General features: G+C 42.1%; 1 protein-coding gene across 1 annotated transcript in view; it reads right to left on the bottom strand.

The window, feature by feature from the left end:
* Positions 1 to 26,896, bottom strand: part of LOC124595627 (juvenile hormone esterase-like) — an 81,295-nt gene that overhangs the window by 32,707 nt on the left and 21,692 nt on the right. The window contains exons 2-5 of the mRNA XM_047134450.1: positions 18,161 to 18,298; positions 11,615 to 11,774; positions 5,939 to 6,124; positions 5,062 to 5,258 (exon numbers count right to left, since the gene is read on the bottom strand). Of these exons, the coding sequence (XP_046990406.1) occupies positions 5,062 to 5,258; positions 5,939 to 6,124; positions 11,615 to 11,774; positions 18,161 to 18,298 (681 nt within the window). The remainder of the gene's footprint in view (positions 1 to 5,061; positions 5,259 to 5,938; positions 6,125 to 11,614; positions 11,775 to 18,160; positions 18,299 to 26,896) is intronic.

Raw genomic sequence — 26,896 nt, 5'->3', positions numbered from 1 at the left:
TAGTGCCAACCTCTTGCTACGTTATTAAAATGGGATGGTCGAGAAGCGATAGAGTGTTCGAGTGTTCAACAATCCGGGAGTCCCGTGAACGAGGCAGTTACGGTACTATATTCATTACATAGAAAGGCAACACTTGAGTACAAAAATGATGGAATTACCGCCCTGGTTCATGTAACTGCAATGAATGGAACCAAGTCATGGGTCAGAAAACATCACTGAACCACCTGCAGTCTCAACTACACCTTCAACAAAATACAGTGTGAGCACTTCATTGGATCTTCAGTGCTCACGGCGCCTTGGACCATTTGGAAAGTGACATATTCACAAATAGGCGGACTGAACTATAGCTTTATGTGCCACTGTGAGAAGTTGCCTTTTTGCGAGATAATACCCAGTTTTAGATGTCGATCCACGTAGTCGTCTTTGAAATATTTGCTCAGAAACTGGTTTTGACTGCCAGCAACAGTGCCTGTTGAGTTTGAAACCGATTACCACTGACAATCGTGACATTCGGTTCAGAATGCCGGCTGGTTAGATCTTTTTACCTCTACTGTTCTTAAGCCCTGTTACATGGCTGCATGTGGTACTCCATCTTGCTAGACACATTACATACACTGCACTGATGCACTGATATGCCAACAAAGTTCGCAAATTCGTTTACGGTGTACTCGTAGGTGCGTCCTACAGAATAGCTACATCTACATCTACGTACATAATCCGCACGCCAACGTAGGGTGCATGGTGTTTGCTCTTATTTGCTCCACTCGGAAACGGAGCGGAAGAAAAACGACTATCTATATGCCTCAGGATGAGTCCTAATTTCTCGAACCTTTTCTTCGTGGTTCTTTGGCAAAATGTGTGTTTGCGGCTGTAGAATAGCCAGTTCTCTAAAATTTCCTTATAGTGATCGTCGTAAAGAACGTCGCCTTCCCTCCAGGGGTTCCCATTTCCGTTCCGTGATAAGTCAAGTAAAGTGACTAGCCGACACACAACCAGTCCCAGCAGTAGTCACTTCAAGGCTCTAAGATAGCAAATACTGTGATCTACAAGTGCGTCAGACCGATTGTCGACAGGCCATCAGGGAATAACTTCATGCACGGGCAAGCAGGTAATGAACTGGCGGTAACCAACTTTTTTTTATTTGAGTCGTCAGTCTTCTGACTGGTTTGATGCAGCCCACCAAAAATTCCTCTACCCTGCCAACCTATTCATCTCAGTTTGCTGGGTGTATCTGTCTCTGTCTTCCTCTACAGTTTTTTCCCTTTAAAGCTCCCTTTAGTATGTCCTTTTAACCACTAAACAAATTTTATTGAAGATATAATTGCAACAAAAACACATTCCGAAGGTAGGAATTCATTCGATCGAAAATCAGATTTCTCCGATGTAGTTTCACATGTAAGTGTTGTACAATATACGGAAAGACTACAGAAGAGAAAAACATGATACATACAGATACAAACTGTTCCAAAACTGACCAATAATAAAGTATGTTATCCGCTCCTTGGGAGAGAAATATTGAAATTAAATAAGAGTAGGTAACTGTAGAAAGTCATACACTTACATCAACTTACATTGTATTCCTTTTAGAAAGTTGCAGTGTGACCCGCTAGGGTAGCCGCGAGCGCTAGTGCGCTGCTCCCTGGACTCGGGTAGGCGCGCCGGCACTGGTTCGAATCCGCTCTGCGGACGAAGGGCCGGTAAGCCGGCCAGCTTGGATGTGGTTTTTAGGCGGTTTACCACATCCCGCTTGGTGAATACCGTCCCCGCGTTCTGCCTCAGTTGCACAACTCGCAGACATTTGAAAACGTTCGCAGTATTCCGTAGCTTACACTACACGCAGACAGCTGGGGTACACTAATTCCGTCCCAGGGGGTTCGAGGTGTTGGCAGGAAGGGCATCCAGCCACCCTCTGCAGCTAACACTGCCAAATCCATAATAACACGGCCGACCCCGCATTGAAGCCGGACCCAGGCCCCAAGAAAGAACGAAAGAAAGTTACAGTGTGGAGTTATGAAATCGCAACTGGTCCATTCATGATCATGATGATGGTAACACCTAATTTCGAAAAATACGGCAGAAAACTGTATTAATTAACCCATGCAAGTCCAGTAAGACGGCTATTACGTTATAAGAATCAGATAAAAAGTCTCGGGCTGGCAGCTATAAAACTTTAACTTCAGTAAATTTGATTTTATATACAGTAACGTACAAAACGTGCCCATTTGGCGTGCGGAAGTTTTATGTATCTACCATTCTCAAAATGTTTTATTTGGTTCGTTCGTATTTAGACAGCGCCATCAAAAAGAATCTTTGTTATGCTTCATCACCACTACAAATTCGTAAAAGGGTAGCGAACGTTTATAAGGCACCTGCTCTTCTATATTCTATCTTTAAGAAATGAGACGCTAATTGCAAATCTGTATGCATTTTTCTTGAAGGTCATCCACAAGAAGACAGCACAAAACTGCAACTTAAGACGGCAAAACTGAGAACATTTTAGACGACCGTTAATTAAAGATGTATGAAACATCTTAAGCTTAAGAAGATCAAGACGAATATTGAAGATAACTTAGTCTTTCTCAGCTGGATTTTTTTTCTGCCGAAGTGACAAACGGCGATTTATGGATAAAACAATTCACTAACGTTTCGATTCCGGCAGTAGAGGAATGTAGCTTATGGTGTGGAATCCGTGAAATAAAAAACCATGAGGCTAGTCAAAAAACAGGAAGCCAATACAAAATTGTAAACGCCACAGTAATTTTGGCGAGGGGGGGAAAGAGAGTTAAAACAGAAATGTCGGACTTTTCAGCACGGTTAACGTGCAATAACCACTCACAAATAGCAGGTGGCAGCACTAGCAGTGGAGGATATAGAAAGTTTGTCGGAGGAGGCTGGAAACCGTGTGGTCGCTGTCGTAATGCGGAAACGGAGAGATTTGTCTGACGTCTAAAAAGGCATGATCATGGGATTTCGGGCCAAGGGTTGGATCATTTCCGAAAAGGCAAAGTTTGTAAAATGTTCACAAGCAGCCGTGGTTGAAGTATACAAGGCAGAATGACGCTATACAAAACCGGCGCCGAGGCAGTTGTGGTGCATCGTGTGCCATGGATGACAGGGTTGGACGACGGCTGCGTAGGTGAGTACGTGCGAGTTAACGTGCAACTGCTGACCAACTGATCGCCCGGATGAATCAAGGTGCTACCAACAGTATCTCTGCAACGACCGTTCAGTGAACTTTGCTGCGTATGGGCCTCTACAGAAGGCACCAGGTTCTTGCACCCACACTGAGTGCTGTGCATGGCTACCGGAGGCTGCAATTTGCACGCCAGTACGGCCACTGGACGTCCACTGAGCGGCGACAGGTGGCGTTGTCAATCACGTTTTACGCTCGGTGGCGTGAAACGTGCAAACACTGTGCAACAATCGTGGCAAGTGCATGTAAATTGAAGGAGGGTCACTGCTGTCCATTGCAGCGGGACATTAAGCGGGATTAGCGCCGACGAGCGAAAATGTGTACCGGACTGGGATTCGAACCCGAGATCGTGTGCTTACTAGCAAGTGTGGTAACCGCTGCGTCATTCGCGACAAAACGTTATCGCAGCTGCACAGACTATTTCGGTACGCCTCACGGCGGATCCACACTCCCATCGACCGCCACCTATCCGCAGTCACTGTCAGTTATACTCCACTTCGCTACTTCGAGATTCCCACAGGAGGTCGAACGTATTTGTGTATTTACACCTTCTGGTAAGTTCCAGGCCGGAGGAATTGGGGGGGGGGGGGGGTAATGTTGTGGCCTGTGGAATGTTTTCGTGCCATTCCCTGTGAGACTTGCCTGGCTCGTGTTCGTGCCATCTCTTATTTAACATTCTCTTTTTACCGTACTGTCACCTCGTTATGCCAACTTCAACTACTGGTGTCACTCAGTTGCTGCCTTGCCTGTCCGTGAGCGGCAGCAGCAGCGCTCATCGATATAGGCCCTCCCGTATCATCTTTGATGCACTGCTGTTACTTCCCGGTCGTGCAATGAGTTGGAACGTGCCAGCAGTGGAGTTCGGACCTGGCAGTCGGACAGTTGCAAGGTGGAAGAAGTTCGGTCGCGTTGGAGCGGCGGTGAGGTTCGGACAGCTGTGACTCGCCCCACCATGGAAATGGAAATGAGCGTTTGGCGTCAATGGCCGGGAGGCCCCTCGCGGGGCAGGTCCGGCCGCCATATCGCAGGTCTTATCACATTCGGCGCCACATTGGGCGACCTGCACGCCGGATGGGGATGAAATGATGATGAACACAACACAACACCCAGTCCCTGAGCGGAGAAAATCTCCGACCCAGCCGGGAATCGAACCCGGGCCCAGAGGACGGCAATCCGTCACGCTGACCACTCAGCTACTGGGGCGGACGCCCCACCATTGCCGGTACATACGGCTTGAGTGGGGAAGGTTTTGGTTGATCGTTGGTGCTCGTCTTTCCGGACGACGTGTATTTGCTTGCCGATCGTTTATGGGTTGGGGGTGTGTGTCTCAACTCGTAGTTCGTCCTGGTGATTGCAAGTCACTGCTCTTAGCATTGGTCGTGTTCTTCCTCCAAGTGTTTGTGAAATTGTTCTGAATTTTTGTAACAGCCGTCAGAAATGAAAACGGGCTTTTGAAAATTAAGTACCATTTAGCTGCGAGGAATGGTATTTCAACGCAGCAGTACCACTTTCAATGTTACACTTTATCCTCATGTGCTGCTGTGTGGTTATTTGTGATAGGAGCTATTGGGAGCGCCGAAGAATACCTGGACATAGACTTAAAATCCCATTCCTAAAGGATACGGAAATACAGATGTTTTCAATGAGAAACATGACAATAGCCCCAACTTTCCAACGGACGGTTCGGAGACGGTTTGTTTTTCGTGTATTCGTGGACTTGCAATAATCAACCTTTTGTTCATACTGTTAGACGAGAGTAGCATCAGAATGTCACAGAAATACTTTCCTCCTTTACGTTAACACGCAGTATACTGCTTCTACATTCCCATACCTCTGTATGATTCGTCACGTTTCCTCCTTCTCCTTACCTGTTGTGTAAAAGCCTCCTCCATGTTCTCTACAAGCTTCTTGGGTGGCTGATCCCTCATGAATGCTAGGAGATCCTCAGAACTGTCTCCAGTAAAGCCAAGGAACTTGGCGAGCCGGAAGGTCCTGTCTCTCAGCGACGAACACACAGACTCTCGAGACGTAGCTCCGCTCTGCAGGATGGCCCTGTGGAACAGACCTGTGGAAAGGAATCCGTCATTAGTGTCGCAACTGTCACCCAAAACTGACCACACTAAAACCTAACACTATGCTTACAGGCCCGAAGAGACACGTGTCATGAACTGTTGAAACATTTCTCATACAATATTCGTTAAAAACCAACTCAAGGGTTCGTGACATGCTCTAATTAGTACCAAATCTCAGGGAACACCTCAATCAGAATCTTATAATTCTTCGGTCCATTGACAGTTTCATTAGTTCTCGGGCGTGCAGGTGGGTCCTCGTTAATTCTGATTCCTATTGCTTGTAATATCACCCTTCTCGAGCGAAATTTTGTCTCTTCACTGTCTGGGATTCGGACTCCCATAAATCATTAGTGGAAGCTGAGATATAGCAGAGAAATAGCTTAACCAAAGCTTGAGGGTCATTTTTTTCATTATGAATCTTCGACCCTGCAGTGCAGCATGCGCTTTTATGCAACTTTCTGGCACGTGAAAGTGGGCACCGGACTCTAATTCTTACCTGTACCTTTCCCATTCGCTGATAATTGAGAGACTTTGTGCAATCAATGTGCGACTCAAGGCCCATATACACAACTGCGCTGAGCTGTGTATTTCACAATCACTTGAAAAGGCGGGGTCATCTTTCGTATGGTCGTAAAGCGTTTAGGTGAGTTGATATAGGTAAACAGTTTCTTACCTTTGGTTGCTGGAGACAAGATGAGCAGGTGGCAAGAAAAAGCACCGGCACTCTCACCAAATATCGTCACATTCTCAGGATCGCCTCCGAAGTGGGATATGTTGCTCCTGACCCACCTAAGCGCCATCACTTGGTCCTTAAGGCCTGCGTTTCCGGGAATCACCTCGTCTCCAGTCGACAAGAAGCCTGTGGCACAATTTATTCGTAAACATACTTATTTCAGTAAATTCTCCTCATACACGTCTAGTGTCTAGAGTTATTTGTAAGAAATGAAAAAACAGCTTGCTCCAAATTTCCTCTACACTTAGATTGTTAAGGGACAAGCAGAACGATGTATGTAAACCATCATTTTCCTATGAGTGTAAAGAATATTCATAACGCTGTTCACAGATTCTATTGCATATGTAAGATCTTTTAATTTTGGTCTGTTCACGGCACGGGGGAACCTCCCAAAAATCTTCATTCCTAAATTCTATAGGTGTTACGTCCTTCGACACGTTCTGTCACCAGGTGCATTATTGAAATATTTTATTGCAGTTGATGAATAAAATAAATCAGAAATACTTGCAAGCCACTGAACAATTCATGGGGGAAAATTCCATTCAAGTATGGCGCTCTAACGGCCCCGTGACTCTCACCTAGAGAGACATTTTACGAATAACTGTCCGTCAACTTGCTATGTCTGGTTTTTTCATGCTTTTATTTCGGAGTGAAAGCTTTATGGTCAGTGTTTCCAAAGTTCACTAGAGGCTTTCCATTTCAAGCATGGTGATGCAGCCACACCTGATGAATTGCAGAACTGCCACCAACATCAAATGATAACAAGTCGAGAGCGACTTTTAACGAACGTATTGCGGCATTTCGTCTCCAACAACGAAATAAACCAGCAGTAGCTGCTCATTTCTTCGAAACTGTACACACTTTCTACAGTTTTGAAAACGACTTAAAGACACTAAAAGCTAAGCTGAAAAATGTATGTCCTAGAATATTTAGAAATTTTCATTCTCAGTATTACGCAACAAAATTACACACATAGCGTAACCGAAGGATAACGAGTACACCGGAGATCTCAATATTTTGAAAAAACTTCGCCTTAAAAGTATCGCACTCATTGCTCTTGTTTCATACAATCTTCATGTCTTCCTTCAAGACTCAACTCGTCACAAAAAGTTTGTACAACTACTCCGTACTTTTTATATTCTGGCTTATTTCTCGTAGCAGTAAGAAAGTTATAGACCTTAACAACAGTCTAGTTTTTTCCCAATGTATCCTATCTATGAAGTGGAACTACCTTAAGCGAATGTACTCGTATTTGCCCATACATGATTTTTATTTTCAGCGATTTCATAATAATGCTATTTGGCGGTAAATGTAATGAAAACAAAAATAACTTAAAGGAATTTCGTCATGGACAAAAAGTGAAACATATTCTCGAAATATGAAGGTATCTTATAGCGCTGTAATTTGTTTCTATTAACGATCATAATATTTATGATTATATAACAATGTCCCCTCAGGTACGATTGCTACACTAGTTAATGACGGAAAGCCTGATCGGAATCTTGGAAACACTGACGACAGAGCTTTCCCTAGAAAATATGGGTCGGAAATCAAAACCAGAAAACTCGAAATTGAGAAGCTAGTCTCTCTTATCTTATTTTTAGGTTTTCAGCGCGAGACTTACGGTGGAGGTAGTAGATTTGTTGATGAATGTATCTCTCGGACGTCGAGTGTTCAAATTGTTACAGCAGTGTTTCGCGGGATAAAACAGTCTTTCTTCCATGTTTGTTTAAGTTGCTAGTGCACCTCGGACAAATCTCTGTGTACGGAGTAGTGCCCTCGTACCACCATAACAGCTCGTTTAATCATTCGGTATTCCCATCAGGTTCATTAGACCTGTTATTATCCCTCAAGCAGTCTGATAACCTGTTTGTTTACGTAAAGAACCTACTCCGTCTCATTTGGATCCACACGACTGTAACGCCGTTTCCCTTTAACATTTACTCTGCAGTACGGCTTACAGCGTTCTATGAATAAAAAATTATTCTAATGTATTAGGTATTTAAACTACATTTTGTAGTTTTGGCCGGCCGCGGTGGTCGTGCGGTTCTAGGCGCTGCAGTCCAGAACCGCGGGACTGTTACGGTCGCAGGTTCGAATCCTACCTCGGGCATGGATGTGTGTGATGTCCTTAGGTTAGTTAGGTTTAATTAGTTCTAATTTCTAGGAGACTGCTGACCTAAGATGTTAAGTCCCATAGTGCTCACAACCATTTGAAACATTTTTGTAGTTTTGTAGCTCGTTTGCAAACCCGTAGCATGGTAAATTGTTAAATGCCTTTCAAATATCTAGGAAGAGGTATGGACCAAATCACTTCCACATCCAAGCTGGAACTTATAATCGGTAGCCTTCTATGAAAAAGCAAGCTGTGTTTCACATGGGTAGCGTTTTTTGAAACTTTTGGATCTATGAGACACTCTTAAGATCTTCAAAGAATGTCATAATGAAAGACCTTGGGGTACGCGGTACGATCCTTGAAGAAAATGTCTGAAATTCATTTTGGAACTGTATGCAGCCGTCTATTACCATTTCTATCATCGAGAGTAATTGGCATTCTTTTCCAGTTATAGATGACTATTAAAAAGGTTCTCGGTAAATATTTATCACAGAATGTACTAGTTCTTCAGTATTATAAATAGACATAGGTAATGGCAATCCTACCGTTGGTTTCGACCTATCTCATTGGGTGTTACCTACCAAAGTAGACGTGAAATATTTCATTTAAAATTTCAAGATTGTGATTACATAATCGAATATTATATAGTAATCAGACACTTTTGTATATTTCCAAAGCATGGTGAGCTTTCGTTTTGCCAAATTTCTTTGTGACGTCCATGATTCACTGCTTCTTCAAAATACACACAGCGTAAGTTGCAGAACGTGAAGCCCCTCCACAGTTTGTACTGACAGCAGTACTCCCTGAACGAGATGACGAATCAATAGACTTTGGTGTTATCCGTTGTATTTACCCGAATAAACATTTGTGATGAAGTTATAGTCCACATAACCAACAAAATTTCTTTTGAGGTCTAAAACATGGGTAATAATTACGAATGACAAAGAAAATGAAATTATGTGCAGAAAATGGCCATAAAATACTATATGTTAGTAATATAGAAAAAAAATAAAAAGTATTATCTAGAGACCTTATACAAACTTTCTTCTACTGTTAAAACAAAGTATAAAATATAAATTATGGTTCATATTGTCGATTCTCCAGGTGCGAGGAGCTCGGTAGGAAAATCGAGCCTGTATTACCTGAAGTAGCACACAAAATTCTGTGTTCTTGTACTACTAAAGGAAATACACTCATCAGCCAGAACTTTATGATCACCAACCTAATAGCCTTTCGCAGGTATAAAAGCGGTGACGCGTCCTAGCATGGAATCAATGAGGCCTTGGTAGGTCGTTGGAGGTTTGTCAACACATAAGCACGCAGAAGTCACGTCATTCCCGTAGATTCCATGGAGTGTTGGTCGTGGTGAGGGAGGGGAGGGGGAACGGGGGGACTATGAGCTCCGTCGCCGCTTTCAGTCACATCCCAGTGTGTTCGATCGGTTCAGATCTGGCTGGTTGGGTGGCCACCACATCAATTGGATCTCACCACTATGTTCCTCGAACCACTCCATCACACTGATCGCTCATTATCTTTTTGAAAAATGCCACTACCGTCGGGAGGACGAAGGTTCAATCCTGCGTCCAGCCATCCTGATTTAGATTTTCCGTGATTTCCCTAAAACGCTCCAGGCAAATGCCGGGATGGTTCCTTTGAAAGGGGATGGCCGACTTCCTTCCCCGTCGTTTCCTAATCCGATGAGACCGATGACCTCGCTGTCTGGTCTTCTCCCCCAAACAACCCCAACCCACTACCGTCTGGAAACATCATCGTCATGATATGGTGTATGTGGTCTGCAACCAGTGTACGATTCTCCTTGGCCGTCGCGGACACTTGCATGAGCTCCGCTGGGCTCATGGGTACGTACGAGAATGTTCTCCGGAGCAAAATGCAGCCAGCTTGTCCTTGTCCCGCAATAGAGGTGTCAAGGAGCTGTTCCTCTGGAAGAAGACGGATTGGCGCCCTCCCGCTGGTATGATGAAGAAGGTATCGGGATTCATTACACCATACAACGCTCTGTCACTGAGCCAACGTACAGTGATGATTGTCACGTGCCCATTTCAGTCGTAGTTGCCAATGGCGTGGTGATAATATTGGCACACGCAAAGCTCGTCGGCTGCGTAGGCACATCGCTAGATGTGCTCCGCCTAACGTGTGTCCAGACACGCTTATAGTCTGCCCATCATTACAGTCTGATCTTCTTAGTTCCGTTAAAGTTCGCCACCTGCCCTGTTTTACCAGTCTCCGACTGCTGTGTCCAAGGCGGCCGCCCAACCCCATGACGTCTGGACGTGGTTTCACCACATGTTTAAAACGCTCACCACAGCACTCGTCGAACACCCGACAAATGGTGCAGTTTATGAAACGCTCTTGCCGAGCCTCGGTGAAACTCAGATCTCACGCATTCCTCGTTCTATATGCGGGCAGCACTCCCACTGCACCGTGCGTGTGTCTGGCTAGCAGTCATTCTTCGCCAGATGACGCTGCTGTCGCCTGGACGGGCTTATAGCGATAGTAGGTCGGTGGTCATAATATTCCGGCTGAACAGCATACATCATGAGTGAGTCTGTGTGTTTTTAATTCTACTGTCTATGAAATGGTACTAATTATTACATCTTGTACGAACTTACGTAGGGAAAATCCCTTGCACTATTTGTGTTGCTATATCTTGACACAGTTGTGTGTGATGTATGTGTATTGTAACTTTGTATATTTCGGTGAATAACGTTTTCTGTAACCAGTACCTTAGGCGGGTGGGGAGCCTCAGAACTTAAAACTTCGAGGCTCATCTCCCTGTATCGTGTATTCGTTAAATATAAGAACTGGCTCGTGCTCATACTAGTCATTCTCCCTTATATTGTTTAGTCATCATATTTAAAGTGCAGTCTAGATACACAAGCCAATCTCCTGCTACGTCTGATTTTCTTATAATTGCCTCATTTGTCCGTTTTAGGTGCCATACTCCTTATGTTATTTGTCTGACGTATTACAATCACTAAGATGTGTCATTGTAAATGTCACGGCAGTGGAAACGTAAGTTAAATGTGACTGAAGTAAAGAAAGATAAATTAAAAAAATTGTCAGCCAGAATTGCGATTTCCTCGGTTTCTTATATAATTGTAAGCTAATGATATAACTTTTCCAAACTACCAACCATGGGCAACACTTTACCATTATCGACATTTGTAAAATTCGTGTGCACTATTCTTGTCATTGTTAATACTGCTTGGGAGCTACATATCATTCTAACATGTAATTGTTCCACGTTTCGTTATTGTGTGTCGCTTTCGTTCGGTAAGACCTATGTTTTGTGACTTACTGAGTGTCAGTGCAACACCAACAGAAATATTTAGTTGAGAAATAAATAAAATAGATTTTATCAAAAAAGCTCTATGTTATCGTCAATGTTACTGTAAATAAATATTCCGCTAAAGTAATTTTCAGCTGAACGCATGAATCGAATGGTACGTTGTACATGTCCTCGGCACTGTACCACTTACCTAGGACACCAAGGCGGTAATTGAAAGTGACAATTACGACATCATTCTCAAGCAAGTGCTCAGGTCCGTGGAGATCAGAGTTTCCACTGCCCACAGAATATCCTCCCCCGTGAATCCACACCATAACAGGAACCAGTTGTTTATCGACATTTGTAGGAATCTGAAAGAAAGCGCCAGAATATAGTACCTTTTTATATCAGACACAAGAATACTGAAACTGCGAATTATTCCCAAAGAACACGACCTATAAACGTTTCTTGTTCTAGCGGACGCTATGTATTCCAAAATCATTCCCGTGAATAATACATTAATTTAAATTTTAATGAGTGAAATTGGCTGCAAATACAATTTCCTGAAAACAAGAAGATAGTTTACCACATAGGCATATAAAAAAGAATATGTACACTGGCTTCTCCTCGTAGCCTCATACCGAGCATCATGGCACCGTGTTAAGTCAATGGGCCCTCATTCGGAATGACAGCTGTTTGCCAAAATGATTTTCGTTTTCTGACTTTTCCTAATCGCTTAAGGGGAACTGTGTCCTTCCCTCCCGAATTAGCGTGTATGCTCTTACTCTGAGGACATCGTTAATCTGTAACAGCCCTTTTTTCACAACTTCAGTCCTCTGTGATATCTTAGACTGTTTGAAATTTTACGAAAGGGAAGGAAAAATCTCGGCAGCTATACCCTCGTGACTTTAATAAAAATTTATGTGATATTATAATTAACTTCGAGTAATAAATTCCGAGCGCTACAGTAAGTCAGCGAACGTTTATTTTTTCCAAACGACACTCCGTGTTGTTAATAGTATTTTGAACATTTGGAGCCATTCTTCCCCAGTTACTAGATCACTGCACTTATCTTACGAATACGAATAGGTGTTACTTTTCTCTTGCAATATAATTTTAGTTTGTTCCTTAACGAAAAATATTCCATTTTATAGTTTTAGTTATCTCTAATGATCTATCAAGAAATATGGGTTAGTCTGCCAGATAAACTGCCATAATAATATACATACCGCTGAAGAGAGAGAGAGAGAGAGAGAGAGAGAGAGAGAGAGAGAGAGAGAGAGAGAGAGAGAGAGAGAGAGAAAGAGAAAGAAGTTCTTCAGACTTTTAAAACAACAGTCAGTGGATGTCTCAGAACTGTTAAGATAAACAGAAACCACCAAGCAACAGCTACATGATTAATATGACATTAAACAATTAAAGGACAACATAGCCCCAGATGAAGATGATCTCATAGCAGAAATGTAGAAGCCAGTGGAGATAATTAACGTGGTATTTCATTACTACATTTAGAATTCAAAATCTCATGGTAAACTGTTCTGTCATAAAATTAATTCTAAATTAGTTAAACAAATTGAAGTGCATAATCCTGGATTTAGTAGTGTCAGATTCCCTTCGGAGTAAATCCTACACCTTAATTTTCAAATAGAAGACAGTGCTAAACATCTGTTGATTTTTAAAAAGGTTTGCGAATCGATAGACGGCCTCCATTTTTAAAGCTACGAAAGATCTTTTACAGAAACCGTAGCTAAATTTCTTGGGGCAACTTCTAGTTCAAATGGTTCAAATGGCTCTGAGCACTATGGGACTTAACATCTATGGTCATCAGTCCCCTAGAACTTAGAACTACTTAAACCTATCTAACCTAAGGACATCACACAACACCCAGCCATCAGGAGGCAGAGAAAATCCCTGACCCCGCCGGGAATCGAACCCGGGAACCCGGGCGTGGGAAGCGAGAACGCTACCGCACGACCACGAGATGGGGGCGCAACTTCTAGTGCCTTTCAGATTGTGTCAGGCGTTAGACGAGAAGACGGTCTCCGAAACCTTTTTTCAATTGAATGTCTTAAGAGAATGGAAAACATGAAGAAAAATGAAAAATTAATATCAACGTAAAACTGGATGGATCGCAAGAAGCAAAAAATGCTTTTGACTTCGCAACCGATCTCTTAATAATAGATGGAAACTTACAGAGTGCAAACAAAAGGCTAGAACTCTTGAAGAAGGGAGGTGAAACGGCAGGTATACAAATATCTTTTGAAAAGACTGGGCATCTGACCAATGAAAGTAACACCAAGAATTTTAAAAACGTTGTATGGTAACAACAATGAAGTATAAAACTTTAAGTATCTAGGTATAAACATAGGTAAAAAAAATGAAAAAAAACCACTGTTAAAACCAGAAGTGAAAAAATGAAAAGAGCATACACGAACGTGAGAAATCGTTACAATGAAAATGTTTTTCTAAATTTGTTAAATGTAACCACTGTAACATAATTGTAAAATCTGAAGTCGTCTATGGGTCGGAAGCACTACTACCATCTAGATACAAATGGCGTTACGAGATACTAAAAAGAAAATGAACCGTGAATAAAGGTTAGGTCCAATCAAGAACGTAGAGGGCATTTGGGTTTTGACACCAAATATTGAAATGTACACATTCTGCTCCTGCTAAACTGCTGAGATCAAGAAATGGCTGTGTTATATTCTTTGAACATCTATGGAGAAGGAAGGACGACAAATTAACAAAGAACACTTACATATGAAACTTCGTGGCAAATTAAACCTTTGTGGTGGGCGAGGAACAGTACTGTGGACGTTTGCCTTTTGCTGGCAAGTAGGCAGCCGACAGAACTAGATGGAAGTAGAGCTGTGATGAAGGGGCATGGGTCGTGCTTGAGTAGCTCACTTGGCAAAGCGTTTGCCTGCGAAAGGCCAGGATCACAGGTTCGATTCCTGACCTGCACACGGGTTTGATCTGCCACCGTTTTAATCAACGAACACCCCGCGGCAGAGTGAAAATTCGTTCTAGAAAGAGACCTTTAGACTGCGGTTTACTCATGTCTCCACAGTATCCGTTCTTCCAGCAGTGCCAGTCCCGTAAGACATCTACGAAGTTTATAATTTAGGAGTTGATGTACGGGAAGAACTAAAAAGGCTTGAATGGATCGTAAGTCGAGCTTGGGTGGTTCAATTGGAACAACTGTCCGCGAATGGTGAAGGTCCATTTTCGATTGCTGGTCTGGCACACAGATTTAAACTGCCACGAAATTTTTTATCAACTCACACTCCCAAGTAGGACAACAGACAAAAAAGGACAAAAGAAGACTTAGAAGAAATGAAGATTGGACAGGAAAACGTACTCAATAGAGGCATATTCAGACTGCGAGTCAAGAAATGTAAGGGTTTTGGGGAAGATAAAACTAACACAAAAACTGGCAGAGTCAAATGATCTGGAGAGAGTAAGCTAGTTGTGAGAAAATGTAAGATTTTAGGAGGAGGATGAAAGAAAAGGGAAATAAATAGCTACCTTGATATGGTTCATAGTTAGCCTGATGCAAAATAAGGATCTGGTTGATCAAAGTCAAAGAGAGAAATTAGATAAATAAACTTACTGATTTGCAGTTTCCACGGATGAATCACCAGTTGATAAAAACATCCAAATAATCATGTCGTCCTTGCATCTTTTCGGATGTTCGTAAATAGAAAGGACGTTATTATATCTTTCAGCTTGACACTTGTTTGTTTTGTGCAAATCTGCCGTTTTGAAAGTTTTCTGCCTTGAGGGACTGAATCAATAACAGCATATAATCAGAATTTTTTATAGTTATTAACTCCGTCTATTTTCATAATTGTATACAATATCACATGGCTAAACGACATCACGAGCGGAGTACTCTCCAGTTCAGTATCAGCATTACGGTTGTTGTGTTGGTCGAAGATGTTACATTAACTCTATGTCATAAAAAAAGAGAAATCGTCGAACTGAACAAAGTCTGCTACTACAGGATAAGTAAGTTATCTTTGCCTCCTCAGGCACAGAAATTCTAATCGTTAGTAGCGAACAAAGGAGTTTTCAGTTCGGACACTTCTGAAGGACCCGCGGCCTTGGATGTCCGCACTGTCACTATTCCGCAGTAACTAGATGATATTCGCTACGCTCAGCTAAATCTGCGCGACAGAGGTGAATTAACTTCTCACTACTTTTACCATTACAGACCTCTTCTCAGAAAAGTTATTTAAATCACGTTATGTTAACCGATTCATAAAATTAATAACTAGAGTCTTCAAGTTCTCAGCCATGTAGCCATCAGCTATCTAGTTAATTATTTTGTTACCTTTCTTATTCATTATATAAATGCTTTGCACTGCATTATTTCATTACTGGTGATTTCGTCACATTTAGTGAACTAGCGTTTCAACCAAACGACTGGACCTACTTACATTGTTATCTTAATGTGATTTCCAGTGCCATCAGTTGGCCGTAACACGACCATATAGCTCGCAAATGATTAAAAGATCGTATCACTGAAATATTTGATGTACTCGAACATTTTTTAGAGTAATTTATCACTGTAAATCTGATGTTTTACGTGCCGTGTGGCACATAGTAATCACTAAGTAGTCCGTTTCACCGAGTTGTAGTTAATGAGGTCTAGTATTTAGGGAAAGGGTTGCTCTTTCATACTGCATACGAATTTCTAATTCCTTGAGGGAGTTTCATATGATTTCAGTTGATTAACGCTAAGAAAGTGAAATCTTTTCTCACTTGTTTAATAGAAAGAGTTCTCTGATTAAATCGTTACTTGCATTTTACGTCAGTTAAATAATTTTTTAATGTATATACTTCATGAAACGAAAATAGACTTTATGAGTTTTGTTTCGTAAGAAATGACCTTTTTTCACAAATGATTTTACGCTGATGTGCAGTACATGCGATGTGTGACAAAAATGTGTCCACTGATCTAAGCGTAATTTGATTTTAGCCTGGACTGTAAAAACAAAACCGTCGTTGTTACGTTTCTTCGATCTAGTAATCACTAGTAAATTCAATATGTCAAGCAATTGTTTATCACATGCTGTACCAGTGCGGGCACACTGCTTCAAAATTAAGTCACTATTTCCACAGGAAAATCCGAAATTGTATTTAGATGCTCGCGCTGGAAGTTCATAATACAGAGAATCTTCGGGCTGAATCTTTGAATCCACGGGGCTAGGTTCAAGCTAGTCCATCTCACGATCACTTGTTTCAGGCTACATCACAGCATTTGTATTCCTTCAGCCTAGGAGCAAGATTAATGGTAACCAGCAAATTGCCCTCTTATTACCCGTACTGCTTATAGAACTTTCAATTGAAGCTAGATCCAAAATATTGGGACTGATTGTATGTGTTGTTTCTATGCAGACAGAATCATTTATAGGGTTTACGCTTTTGATTAAGGAATAGTAAGGTATTTCGGTAGCGATTCATGTTATTGATTTTTGTGCATTTTAGGGTGCCTCATTGATATATATTTTGATGGCTACATTTTTTCCGTCGCTTTGAAACATTTCATTCTTAATTACAATATTCAGTCTGAGATACAATATTCAGTCTTAGTCAGATGCAGTAGAAGATATTAGACAGATACGCTTGAGGAAGTTTACATTTTTGTGGCATTATAAACGAAAAACACAACGGTCCACTCATCGGCATTCTCCTCAGTGTCACATAACTGACATAGAGAGCAAAGAGAGAGCTTTCCAGTTCGCATAAAGATGTATTAATTTCACGCGCACATTATGGCTGTCGTGTTGCTCAAAGTTTTCAAGTTAACTGTGTGCCAGTAAGACAAGAGATAGTCGAACTTAGAAAATTCTGTTACCCCAGGAACCAGTGCGTCCTTTGAATGGACAAACATTTTAACTGGAATGTGAGTGACATGAGAAAGAGTGTTCCGATACATGAAGACTTCAGCTGATACAAAATGATAGTTTTTTCGAGTGTGACGCAGATCGACAGAACCACTCGAGTGTGACGCAGGTCTACCTAACCACGGACCTCAGGTATCATCAAAACCGGTACTAGATCCCTGTATCAATGGGACTTTTCCGATGTATTTGCGAGGCAAAGTTCTAAACCTCCAGTGGAACTGAAGTAGCTGTTCAGAGGTAACCGCTACATTCAGAATATAGTCAAGCAGTTAGCTTCCATCTAACAGCACATGATTGAGGAAAATTCCATGATAGCAATGCTCCACTACTGGAGGGAGAGGGAAAAGATGGAAAACGATTTGGCGTCCTACTTACGACACAGTCGCTACAGACGGAACACAATTTCGAACTGCGGGAAAATGGGGAAGGGAATTGGCCTTGATTTTACAAGAACATTTTAGCGATTTCCGTAAAAAGCGGAAACCTGAAATCTACATTGCCGAACGGGGATGTAAGCTTTGAAGAAAAGTTCTACGAGTGACTTATGGCGTTAGTTGTCTCCAGCTGAAACTGAGTTAACATCTTACGAGTACGATCAGAGAATCCGAGACGACATATCAGAATACACCTTCTGGCGACTTATTCTCGGTAATAACGTCCTGATCACTTCCAGTTTCTCTATTCACTATAGTGATTTGGATGCATCTATGTCCCAAATGTACTTTTAATCAACGTAGATTCTCTCATTTAAGGGAAAAGAAATTGGTAACATCACACAACGTACAGTTCTGCCTAGCATAGTCTAATTTAGAACATTGGCGTGTGAGAAACACAAGACTTACCTTTGGGGTGTATACATTTACATATAAACAATCTTCATCTCCCGCATACTGCTTCGTGATGAAGTCACGTTGCGGAGCTATGTGACCTTCTTTCATTGCATTAAGAATGCCAGACCATTGCTCTGCTGGTTCTGGAGCCTGAAAAAAAAGGACAGGCTCAATACCAATGAAAAAAATAGTACAATTGAAAAGCTGATGACTGGGTGACGCACAACTCTAAGTTTCGTAGCTCCATTTTGATAAGTATGTCAGGTGAGTAGTTCCTAAACAATTCTCCGTTTGGCAGCTCCGTTTTGTGGTAAAGAGACTAGAGAAAGATACGACTGTTATTAGCACCAACAGCCTCACAACATAACATAGGGCACTCAAAAAGATGAGTTCTTGTGCCCGTATGAAAGAAAAAAATTGCTATGGAATAATGTGCATTAACGGCTGTAAGCAGTTCCAGCGATTTAAATACAGAGGAAATGGACACATAGCAGCGGAAACCGAATAACACAAAAATGTAATTATACACCGAAATACGTACTCCGCGAGACACTGAGCAGTGAAGGTCGGCGAGTACTTCGTACCATTTGTGTCTTTTCCTGTTCCACTAAGAAATGTAATAAAGATATATTAATTGAATGTATACTTTTGTATGAGCCCTAATTTTTCTTATTTTACCGTTATTGTCCTTGTGCGAGATGAATGTAGGTGACAGTAGGCTTGTTTTGCAGTCTGTCGCAAAGACTGTTTCTCCATTCTTCCTCAACAGCGTTTCGCAAAAATACTGTCTTCTGAACTCCACAGTTTTCTATCTGAAGTCATGGAGCGGTTTCCTTACGTTCTCGCTCCGAAATTCGATAACATGCCTCTGAATGGCTTGGATGTCTTCTTAACCGCCGGGCGCAATGGTCTCGCGGTTCTAGGCGCGCAGTCCGGAACCGTGCGACTGCTACGGTCGCAAGTTCGAATCCTGCCTCGGGCATGGATGTGTGTGATGTCCTTAGGTTAGTTAGGTTTAAGTAGTTCTAAGTTCTAGGGGACTGATGACCACAGCTGCTAAGTCCCATAGTGCTCAGAGCCATTTGAACCTTCTTAACCCATTCAGGCCCGACTCTGCGAATTATGGTACCAGCAATACACTAACGCATAGCGTATTACCTATAATCCAGGCGCAACTAACAGCTGCGAATACGGTTTTGCTTCGCGGAGGACGGCAGTCATATAGAATGTTTTGAAAGAAATTACCACCATTTGACTGAAAAAAGATCGTTTGTTTTACACTATCACGATTTTGGCTTTATAACCAGTGTTAAGTACATTTTGAAATGATATAATGTATCTGACATGTCTGTGACAATTCATTGCCGGAGAAAAGAAGACCAGAAAGGAGTCAAACTTATTTCAAACAGATATATTTTAAACATAAAAAAACTGTGAATACAATTTTGAATGACCTTTCAACAAGAGATCTTTCTGAACAAATTAGTCTCACATATTCATGATCAATGTAATGTATAATTATTTTATAAATACTGTCCTTATTTTAAGAGAATGGATTTTAAAAATAGAAGGGAAATACACTGAAAGAGTAGCTCAGAGCGTTTCACTGCGACCGCTATCCCACCTCGAAAAGCAGGAAAGTAAACATGAAAGTAAACAAGAATACGCTCGTCGCCCCACAGCGAGAGACAAAGTTTTCGGCGCAGGCGTGTACGTGTTAAATCCAATCGCTGGGAGGGGCGATAGATGTGAGAAAATCCCAGACACTCCACACGGCCGTATTCAACAATCTCAAGTAGTAAAGGGTACAATATTCAGTCGCAAATAATATTTATTAGATATCTTGATTTGGGTCACTCTGTAGCCATCTTCAATGTAGTAAATGTACGTTAAAACATTAAAACCATATATATGCACATATTCCCAATGTGGCTACTAGCATCAAATGTTGAACTCATACGGAAAACTTTGGAACTAAGAAGGCAGTATTTTTACGAAACACTTTTGAAGAAGTTTGGAGGAACAGCGTTTGCAACAGAGTGTAAATTCAGCATTCCACAGGAGCAGCCTAGTTGGGTCTATGTGCGTGTATGTGGGTTTAATGTTTCTACTTACGGTTACTGCATTGAAGACGGCTACACAGTCACCGAAATTTAGGTATGCAGTGAACATTATCATACTGAAAGCTCTATTCTTTACTACTTGAAATAAATACAGTTGCTGGGCACAGCTACTTCCCACTGGAATCAAACTTGATTCAATAAACAGTTACACCATCGTTTTGTTCGCTGTCTGCTCCAAAACTCAGCTGTATCTTTCCAGAAGTCTCTTAGTAACCCGAGGTTGGGCAGTGTCCTTGATTAAAACAGACCTTATGCGCTCATTTCATTTTATGTTGTTTCGCATTGCTGCACCCAGCGTTTTAGTGGACGTGATTGAGTCAAGCTCCATACTATCAATTCTGTATTCGAACATCACGGAAATTTCTCTCCTGCCAAACGATATTAATATACATTTAAACTAATGTCAAGTACTAGACAAGACGGTCATTGATGAATGTTGACCCAGACGCAGACTGACTCTCTTTCTGTATTCTTTTTATGTTATACAGAATGAAATGAATAAGCTATAGAGTTGGAACGCTAGGACTGACAATTCTCGTTGTACATTTCAGCTGACAGCGTGTTGGCTGCAAATGGAACCCAGAAATCAATTCACAACTTCCTGTATTATGGTTATTCAACGTTTATTACAGTACAAATTGTTTTCCTGTACGATGCTCACTGAGTAATCACTACATTTTTTCCCCAAGTCATTCCATCTTACTAGCCACAAATAGTATCAAATTTAATATTATAGCAGTAACTTCTTTAAAACAATTGAGGTGAAAATTATACACAGACTGAAACTTGAGTTTCTTCCGGTGGTGTATAAGACGTACAAATAACTTACGGGAATGCAGGCGATATTTCGACTGGTGGACACACTGTAATTCTCGAGGCATAAATGCAACAACAGAGTGCGGTGCAATGGAACTTCAAACCTCGATATGCAATGCACAGGCTGAAAGACAATGCACACACACAGTAAACACTAGGACCATCACAGAAAAAATAAACGATCAACGTCAGCGTCATCGATAATGAGAGTTAACTGTCAACAGGTGAGGTAGCATTGGTCAGTCTTTCTGTTGTATAGTGAGGGAGAGCAGGATACCAAGCAGAACTTCACAAAAAAGAACCATTTCTATCTGCAGGTTCAGTGGACAATTTAATCTCAATCGCGCCGTTAATAATACTAATCCAACAGCAGGTTGTGGATCTCCATTATCGTATATCTGATCCGGCGTACAGTGCTCACCCGACGCAAAGTATTGAGTGGAATATTTTCAGTCTTCTGATGAAAAGCTCCTCGTCACAATACACAATCAGGAGCCTTCATTCTTATTTGTAAACGTAGATTATATGGCCGCTCGAAGGTCCACAAAGAGGGAGTACCACTTGGGGTCACTATCAGTAACATTAGTGCTCCGACATACTGTGTAGCGAAACACCTCGCTACTCTGTAGAGCACAGTGATAAAGCTGTGTGTGGAGCACATTCACAACTTAGTGGATTTCTTACGTCGATAGAGGGATTACTTTTGAATAGTTGATATTTTAATAAGTTTTGAAGTGGCCTCTGTCTTGACTGGCCTTTCTTTGTCTGATTCCTTACGGTTAATTAATGTTGGTGCTGAATTAACGTATCTGCATCAGCATGTGTTCACTGCCACTGAATGACCAGTTTTATGGACAGACAGATGTAGTTGCCCTGGTGTCGGCTGCATTGAAACCTGCTCGTTTTCTCATAGATATTTCAGCTATTCGGCCTCATAATTCTCAGCGTTTCTGCCTTGGAAATTACTGGATTTGCGATGCTCAAAATACATGCGGCTAGATTCCTGTAAGTTGTTAGAATGTACACACATCAAAAAAAGTTCTGTATCACCTCGGTTCCAAGAGTTTACGAACCTGTACGGAAAATTGAAATAAAGAATAACATAAACATCATTTCCACCCTATTTTATTTGTCATGGAAACAACACATTGCATATTGTACTACCATACAGCGAGACCTTCAGAGGGGGTGGTCTAGATTGCTGTATACACCGGTACCTTCTAATACCAAGCAGCACGTCCTCTTGCATAGATGCATGCCTGTATTCATCGTGGCATATTATCCACGAGTTGATCAAAGCACAGGTGGTCCAGATTTACCACTCCTCAACAGCAATTGCGTGTAGACCCCTCAGAGTGGTTGGCGGGCCACGTCGTCAACAAACATCCCTTTTCAATCTGCCCCAGGCATGTTCGATAGGTTTCATGTTTGGAGAACATGCTGGTCACTCTAGTCGAGCGATGTCGTTACCCTGAAGGAAGTCATTAACAAGATGTTCACGATGGGGACGCGAACTGTGGTCCATGAAGACAAATGCCTCGCAAACATGCTGCCGATATGGTTGCACTAGCTGTTGGAGGATGGCATTCACGTATTTTACAGCCGTTACGGCGCCTTCCATCACTACCATCGGCGAACGTCGGCCCCACATAACGCCACCCCAAAACAGCAGAGAACCTCCACCTTAATGCATCCGCTGGACAGTGTGTCTAAGGTATTCAGCCTGACCGGGTTCCTCCAAACACGTTTCCGACGATTGTCTGGTTGAAGTCATATGCGACACTTATCGATGAAGAGAACGTGATGCCAGTCCTGAGCGGTCCATTTGGCACGTTGATGGGCCCATCTGTACCGCGCTGCATGGCGTCGTGGCGGCAAAGATGGGCCTCGCCGTGGACGTCGGGAATTAAGTTGCGCATCATGCAGCGTACTGAGCACAGTCTGAGTCGTAACACGACGTGTTGTGGCTGCACAAAGAGCATTATTCAACATGGTAGGTTTGCTGTCAGGGTTGCTCCTAGCCGTGATCCTTAGGTAGGGTCATCCATTGCAGTAGTACACCTTGGGCGGCCTGAGCGAGGCTTGTCATCGACAATTCCTGTCTCTCTGTATCTCCTCCATGTACGAACAACATCGCTTTGGTTCACTCCGAGACGTCCGGACACTTCCCTTGTTGAAAGCCCTTCCTGGCACAAAGTAACAATGCGGTCGCGATCGAACAGCGGTATTGACCGTCTAGGCATGACTGAACTACAGACAAGACGAGCCGTGTACCTCCTTCGTGGTGGAATGACTGGAATTGATCGGCTGTCAGACCCCCTACGTCTAATAGGCGCTGCTCATGCATGGTTGTTTACATCTTTGGGTGGGTTTAGTGACATTTCTGAACAGTCAAAGGGGCTGTGTCTGTGATACAATGTCCACAGTCAACGTCTATCATCGGAGTTCTGGGAAACGGGGTGATGCAAAATGTTTTTTGATGTGTGTATGTAAATTTATTATAGCTTCAATTTTTTTTATTTAAACAAGAACAGCGTCAATCAAAATGCCGTTGCCACGTTTTGGCACAGTTTCACTCCCTTCCATCTAGTTTCCTATAGTATACATTAAAGTAACTCATAAGGGAAGAGCACAGTTACCAAAATGTATTTTCCAGAACGACGCTGACTAAAAGTTTGGTGGGAAACCTCAAGACTTGACAGACACTTGTTACATTACACCGATGATTGTATGCAGAGAGAACGACGATGACTAAAATTTTGGTGGGAAACTTCAAGACTTGACAGACACTTGCTACACTACACCGATGACTGTGTGCAGAGCTTTTCATCGAAATTGTTGCAGACAATTTATTGTAAATAGCATAAATTTGACATTTCATTGAATTCTTACTTTATTTATTTTTGAAATCTAAGATAAATTAGTTACCGTCACAGTTATTATAGATATGCTCTTAATGTCGCTTGATGAAGACAATCCTTAACCTGACTATATACTGCTCAGAGCGCTACATCCCTGGGGACTGGCTTGTTGCAGCCCTCCACGAATTCCTCTCTTGTGACAACCTCTTCATCTCAGAGTAGCACTTGCAACCGACGTCCCCAATTACTTGCTGGATGTATTCCAGACTCTGTCGTCCACTACAGTTTTTGCCCTTACAGCTCCCTCTAGTTTCATTGAAGTCATTCCCCGATGTTTTAACAGCTGTCTGTTAATTTTATCCCTTCTCCTTGTCATGTTTTCCACATATTCCCTTCCACTCCGATTCTGCGCAGAACCTCCTCATTCCTTACCAGTCCAACTAATTTTCAACATTAATCTGCTTCGATTCTCTTCTGTTCCGTTTTTCCCACAGTCCATGTTCCGCTGCCATACAATGCTGTGCTCCATACTTACATTCCCAGAAATTACTTTCTCAAATTAAGCCCTATGTTTGATACCTGTAGACTTCTCTTCACCGGGATCGCCCTTTTGGCCAGTGTTAGCCTGCTTTTGATGATCCGTCATTGGTTACTTTCTGCCTACGTTGCAGAATTCCTGAACTGTATCTCCTTCTTGACCAACATTAAATTTCTCGTTGTTTTCATTTCTGCTATTTCTCATTACTTTCGTCTTTCTTAGATTTACTCTCAGTCCATATTTTGTACTCATTAGACTGTTCATTCCATTCAGCAGATCGCGTTATTCTTCTTCACATTCACTGAGGATAGCAATGTCATCACCGAGTCGTATCATTGATATCCTTTCACCTTCAATTTTGTTCCACTCCTGAATCTTTCTTTTATTTCAGTTATGTGCTTCTTCGATGTACAGATTGAACAGTGGGGGCGAAACACATCCTTGTCTTACACCCTTTGTAATCGGAGCACTTTGTTGTTGGTCGTCCACTCTTATTATTCCCTCTTGGCTCTAGTACACATTGTATAGTACCCGTCTCTTCCTATAACTTACTCCTATTTTTCTCAGTGTTTCGAACGTCTCGCACCATTTCACATTGCCGACGCTTTTTCCAGGTCGACAAATCCTATGAACGAGTCTTGATTTTTTTTAGTCTTCCTGATATTGTCAACCGCAACGTCAGAATTGCTTCTCTGGTGCCTTTACCTTTCCTAAAGCTAAATTGATAGTCATCTAACACGTCCTCAGTTATCATTTTCATTCTTCAGTAAATTATTCTTGTCAGCAAATTGGATGCATGAGCTGTTCAGCTGATTGTACGATAATTCTCGCGCTTGTCAGTTCTTGCATTCTTCGGAATTGTGTGGATGATATTCTTCTAAAAGTCAGAACGTATGTCGCCCGACTGATACATTCTACACACCATAGTGAATACTCGATTTGTTGCCACTCCCCCCAACGATTTTAGAAATTCTGATGGTATGGTATCTACCTCTTCTGCCTTATTTGATCTTAAGTCTTCCAAAGCTCTTTTAAATTCAGTTTCTAGTACTGATCCCCTATTTCTTCTAAATCGATTCCTGCTCTCCTTTTGTTCTACTCTTTCCCTTACAACTGAATTCTAGTTTTCCCATGCCTATTAGACTTTCATCTCACTTTATGCACCGTATTACCCTTTCAATATCCTCATATATTTCCTCTGTCTCTTCATCTTTAGCTTGTGGTGTTGGTATGCATTCCTGAGCTATCGCTGTTGGTGTTGGTTTGCTGTTCACAGTAAGACACTCTTTTCCCTACTTTCCTATTCATAACGAATCCTACTCTCCTTATATCATTTTCTGCTGCTGTGGAAGTTACCCTAATCTGAGCAGAGATATTGTCCTTTTTCCGTTTCACTTCAGTGACACCTACTATATCTAGGTTGAATCTTTACCTTTTCCTTCTCAGATTTTCTAGCTTCTCCACCACTATTCCAGCAATTTTTGCCAGTAGAGAGATAATCATGACACTTTTTTTAGTTATAGGCCTTATGTCCTGTTGATACACATTACTTGTCTTTAATGTATCGGTTTCCATTGCCTTCTGCATCCTCATGCCGTTGATCATTGCTGATTCTTCCACTTTTACGTGTAATCTCCCACCCTACGGACAAGAGAGTGCCCTGAACCTCTGCCCGCTCTTCCGCCCTCTTCTACAAGGCGGTTTCGCCGGAAGCTTCCGACCGCCAATACTGATTATTAATCAAAATTTAAACGGTCTCGGGTTTTGAACCCAGGACTGAGGACATTTTTATTACTTGTCGAAGACTTTCCCCTTTTCTTTTTTCCTTTTGGTTGATCTCATTTTCCTCGTTATTGTTCGTTGCATTTGTTCGGACGGACGACCCATGAAATTTACTCGAGTTAATGGTCGATTCATTCACTCAGTTTTTTATTACAGAGGGCAGATAACTCTGTGACCGAACACGCTGAGCTACCATGTCGGCGCCGCTAGACCACGAGTACTGCCGTAGATCAACATTTCATCTGGTATAGAAGTACTTGGTCATAAACTGCTGTTAAGCTTGGATTGTCTCACAGGAGTTGATATAGAGCCATAAATAAACACCACACAAGTGATTTACACTGATCAATAAGAACATTATGATCACCGACCTACTATCGATATTAACCCGTCTAGGCGATAGTGCGCCATCTGGCGAGGAATGACTGCTAGTCAACGCATGTACGATGCCTGTAGTATCAGTGAGCGTGCTGTCCGTGTGTGGAATGGGGAAAGCACACGATTTATCTGAACTTGATCGAGGGTAGATTGTGATCGTCCAGATACTCGACGCGAGCATTTCGGAAACTGCACATCTTGTTTGGGTTTCGAGGAGTGCTGTGGTGGTTGTCTTCAACACGTGGTGCAA

This window comes from Schistocerca americana, chromosome 2, assembly GCF_021461395.2.
Source record: "Schistocerca americana isolate TAMUIC-IGC-003095 chromosome 2, iqSchAmer2.1, whole genome shotgun sequence".
Taxonomy (NCBI): domain Eukaryota; kingdom Metazoa; phylum Arthropoda; class Insecta; order Orthoptera; family Acrididae; genus Schistocerca; species Schistocerca americana.
Note: the sequence above shows the minus strand (reverse complement) of the source record. Positions and strands in the feature narration are given on the sequence as shown.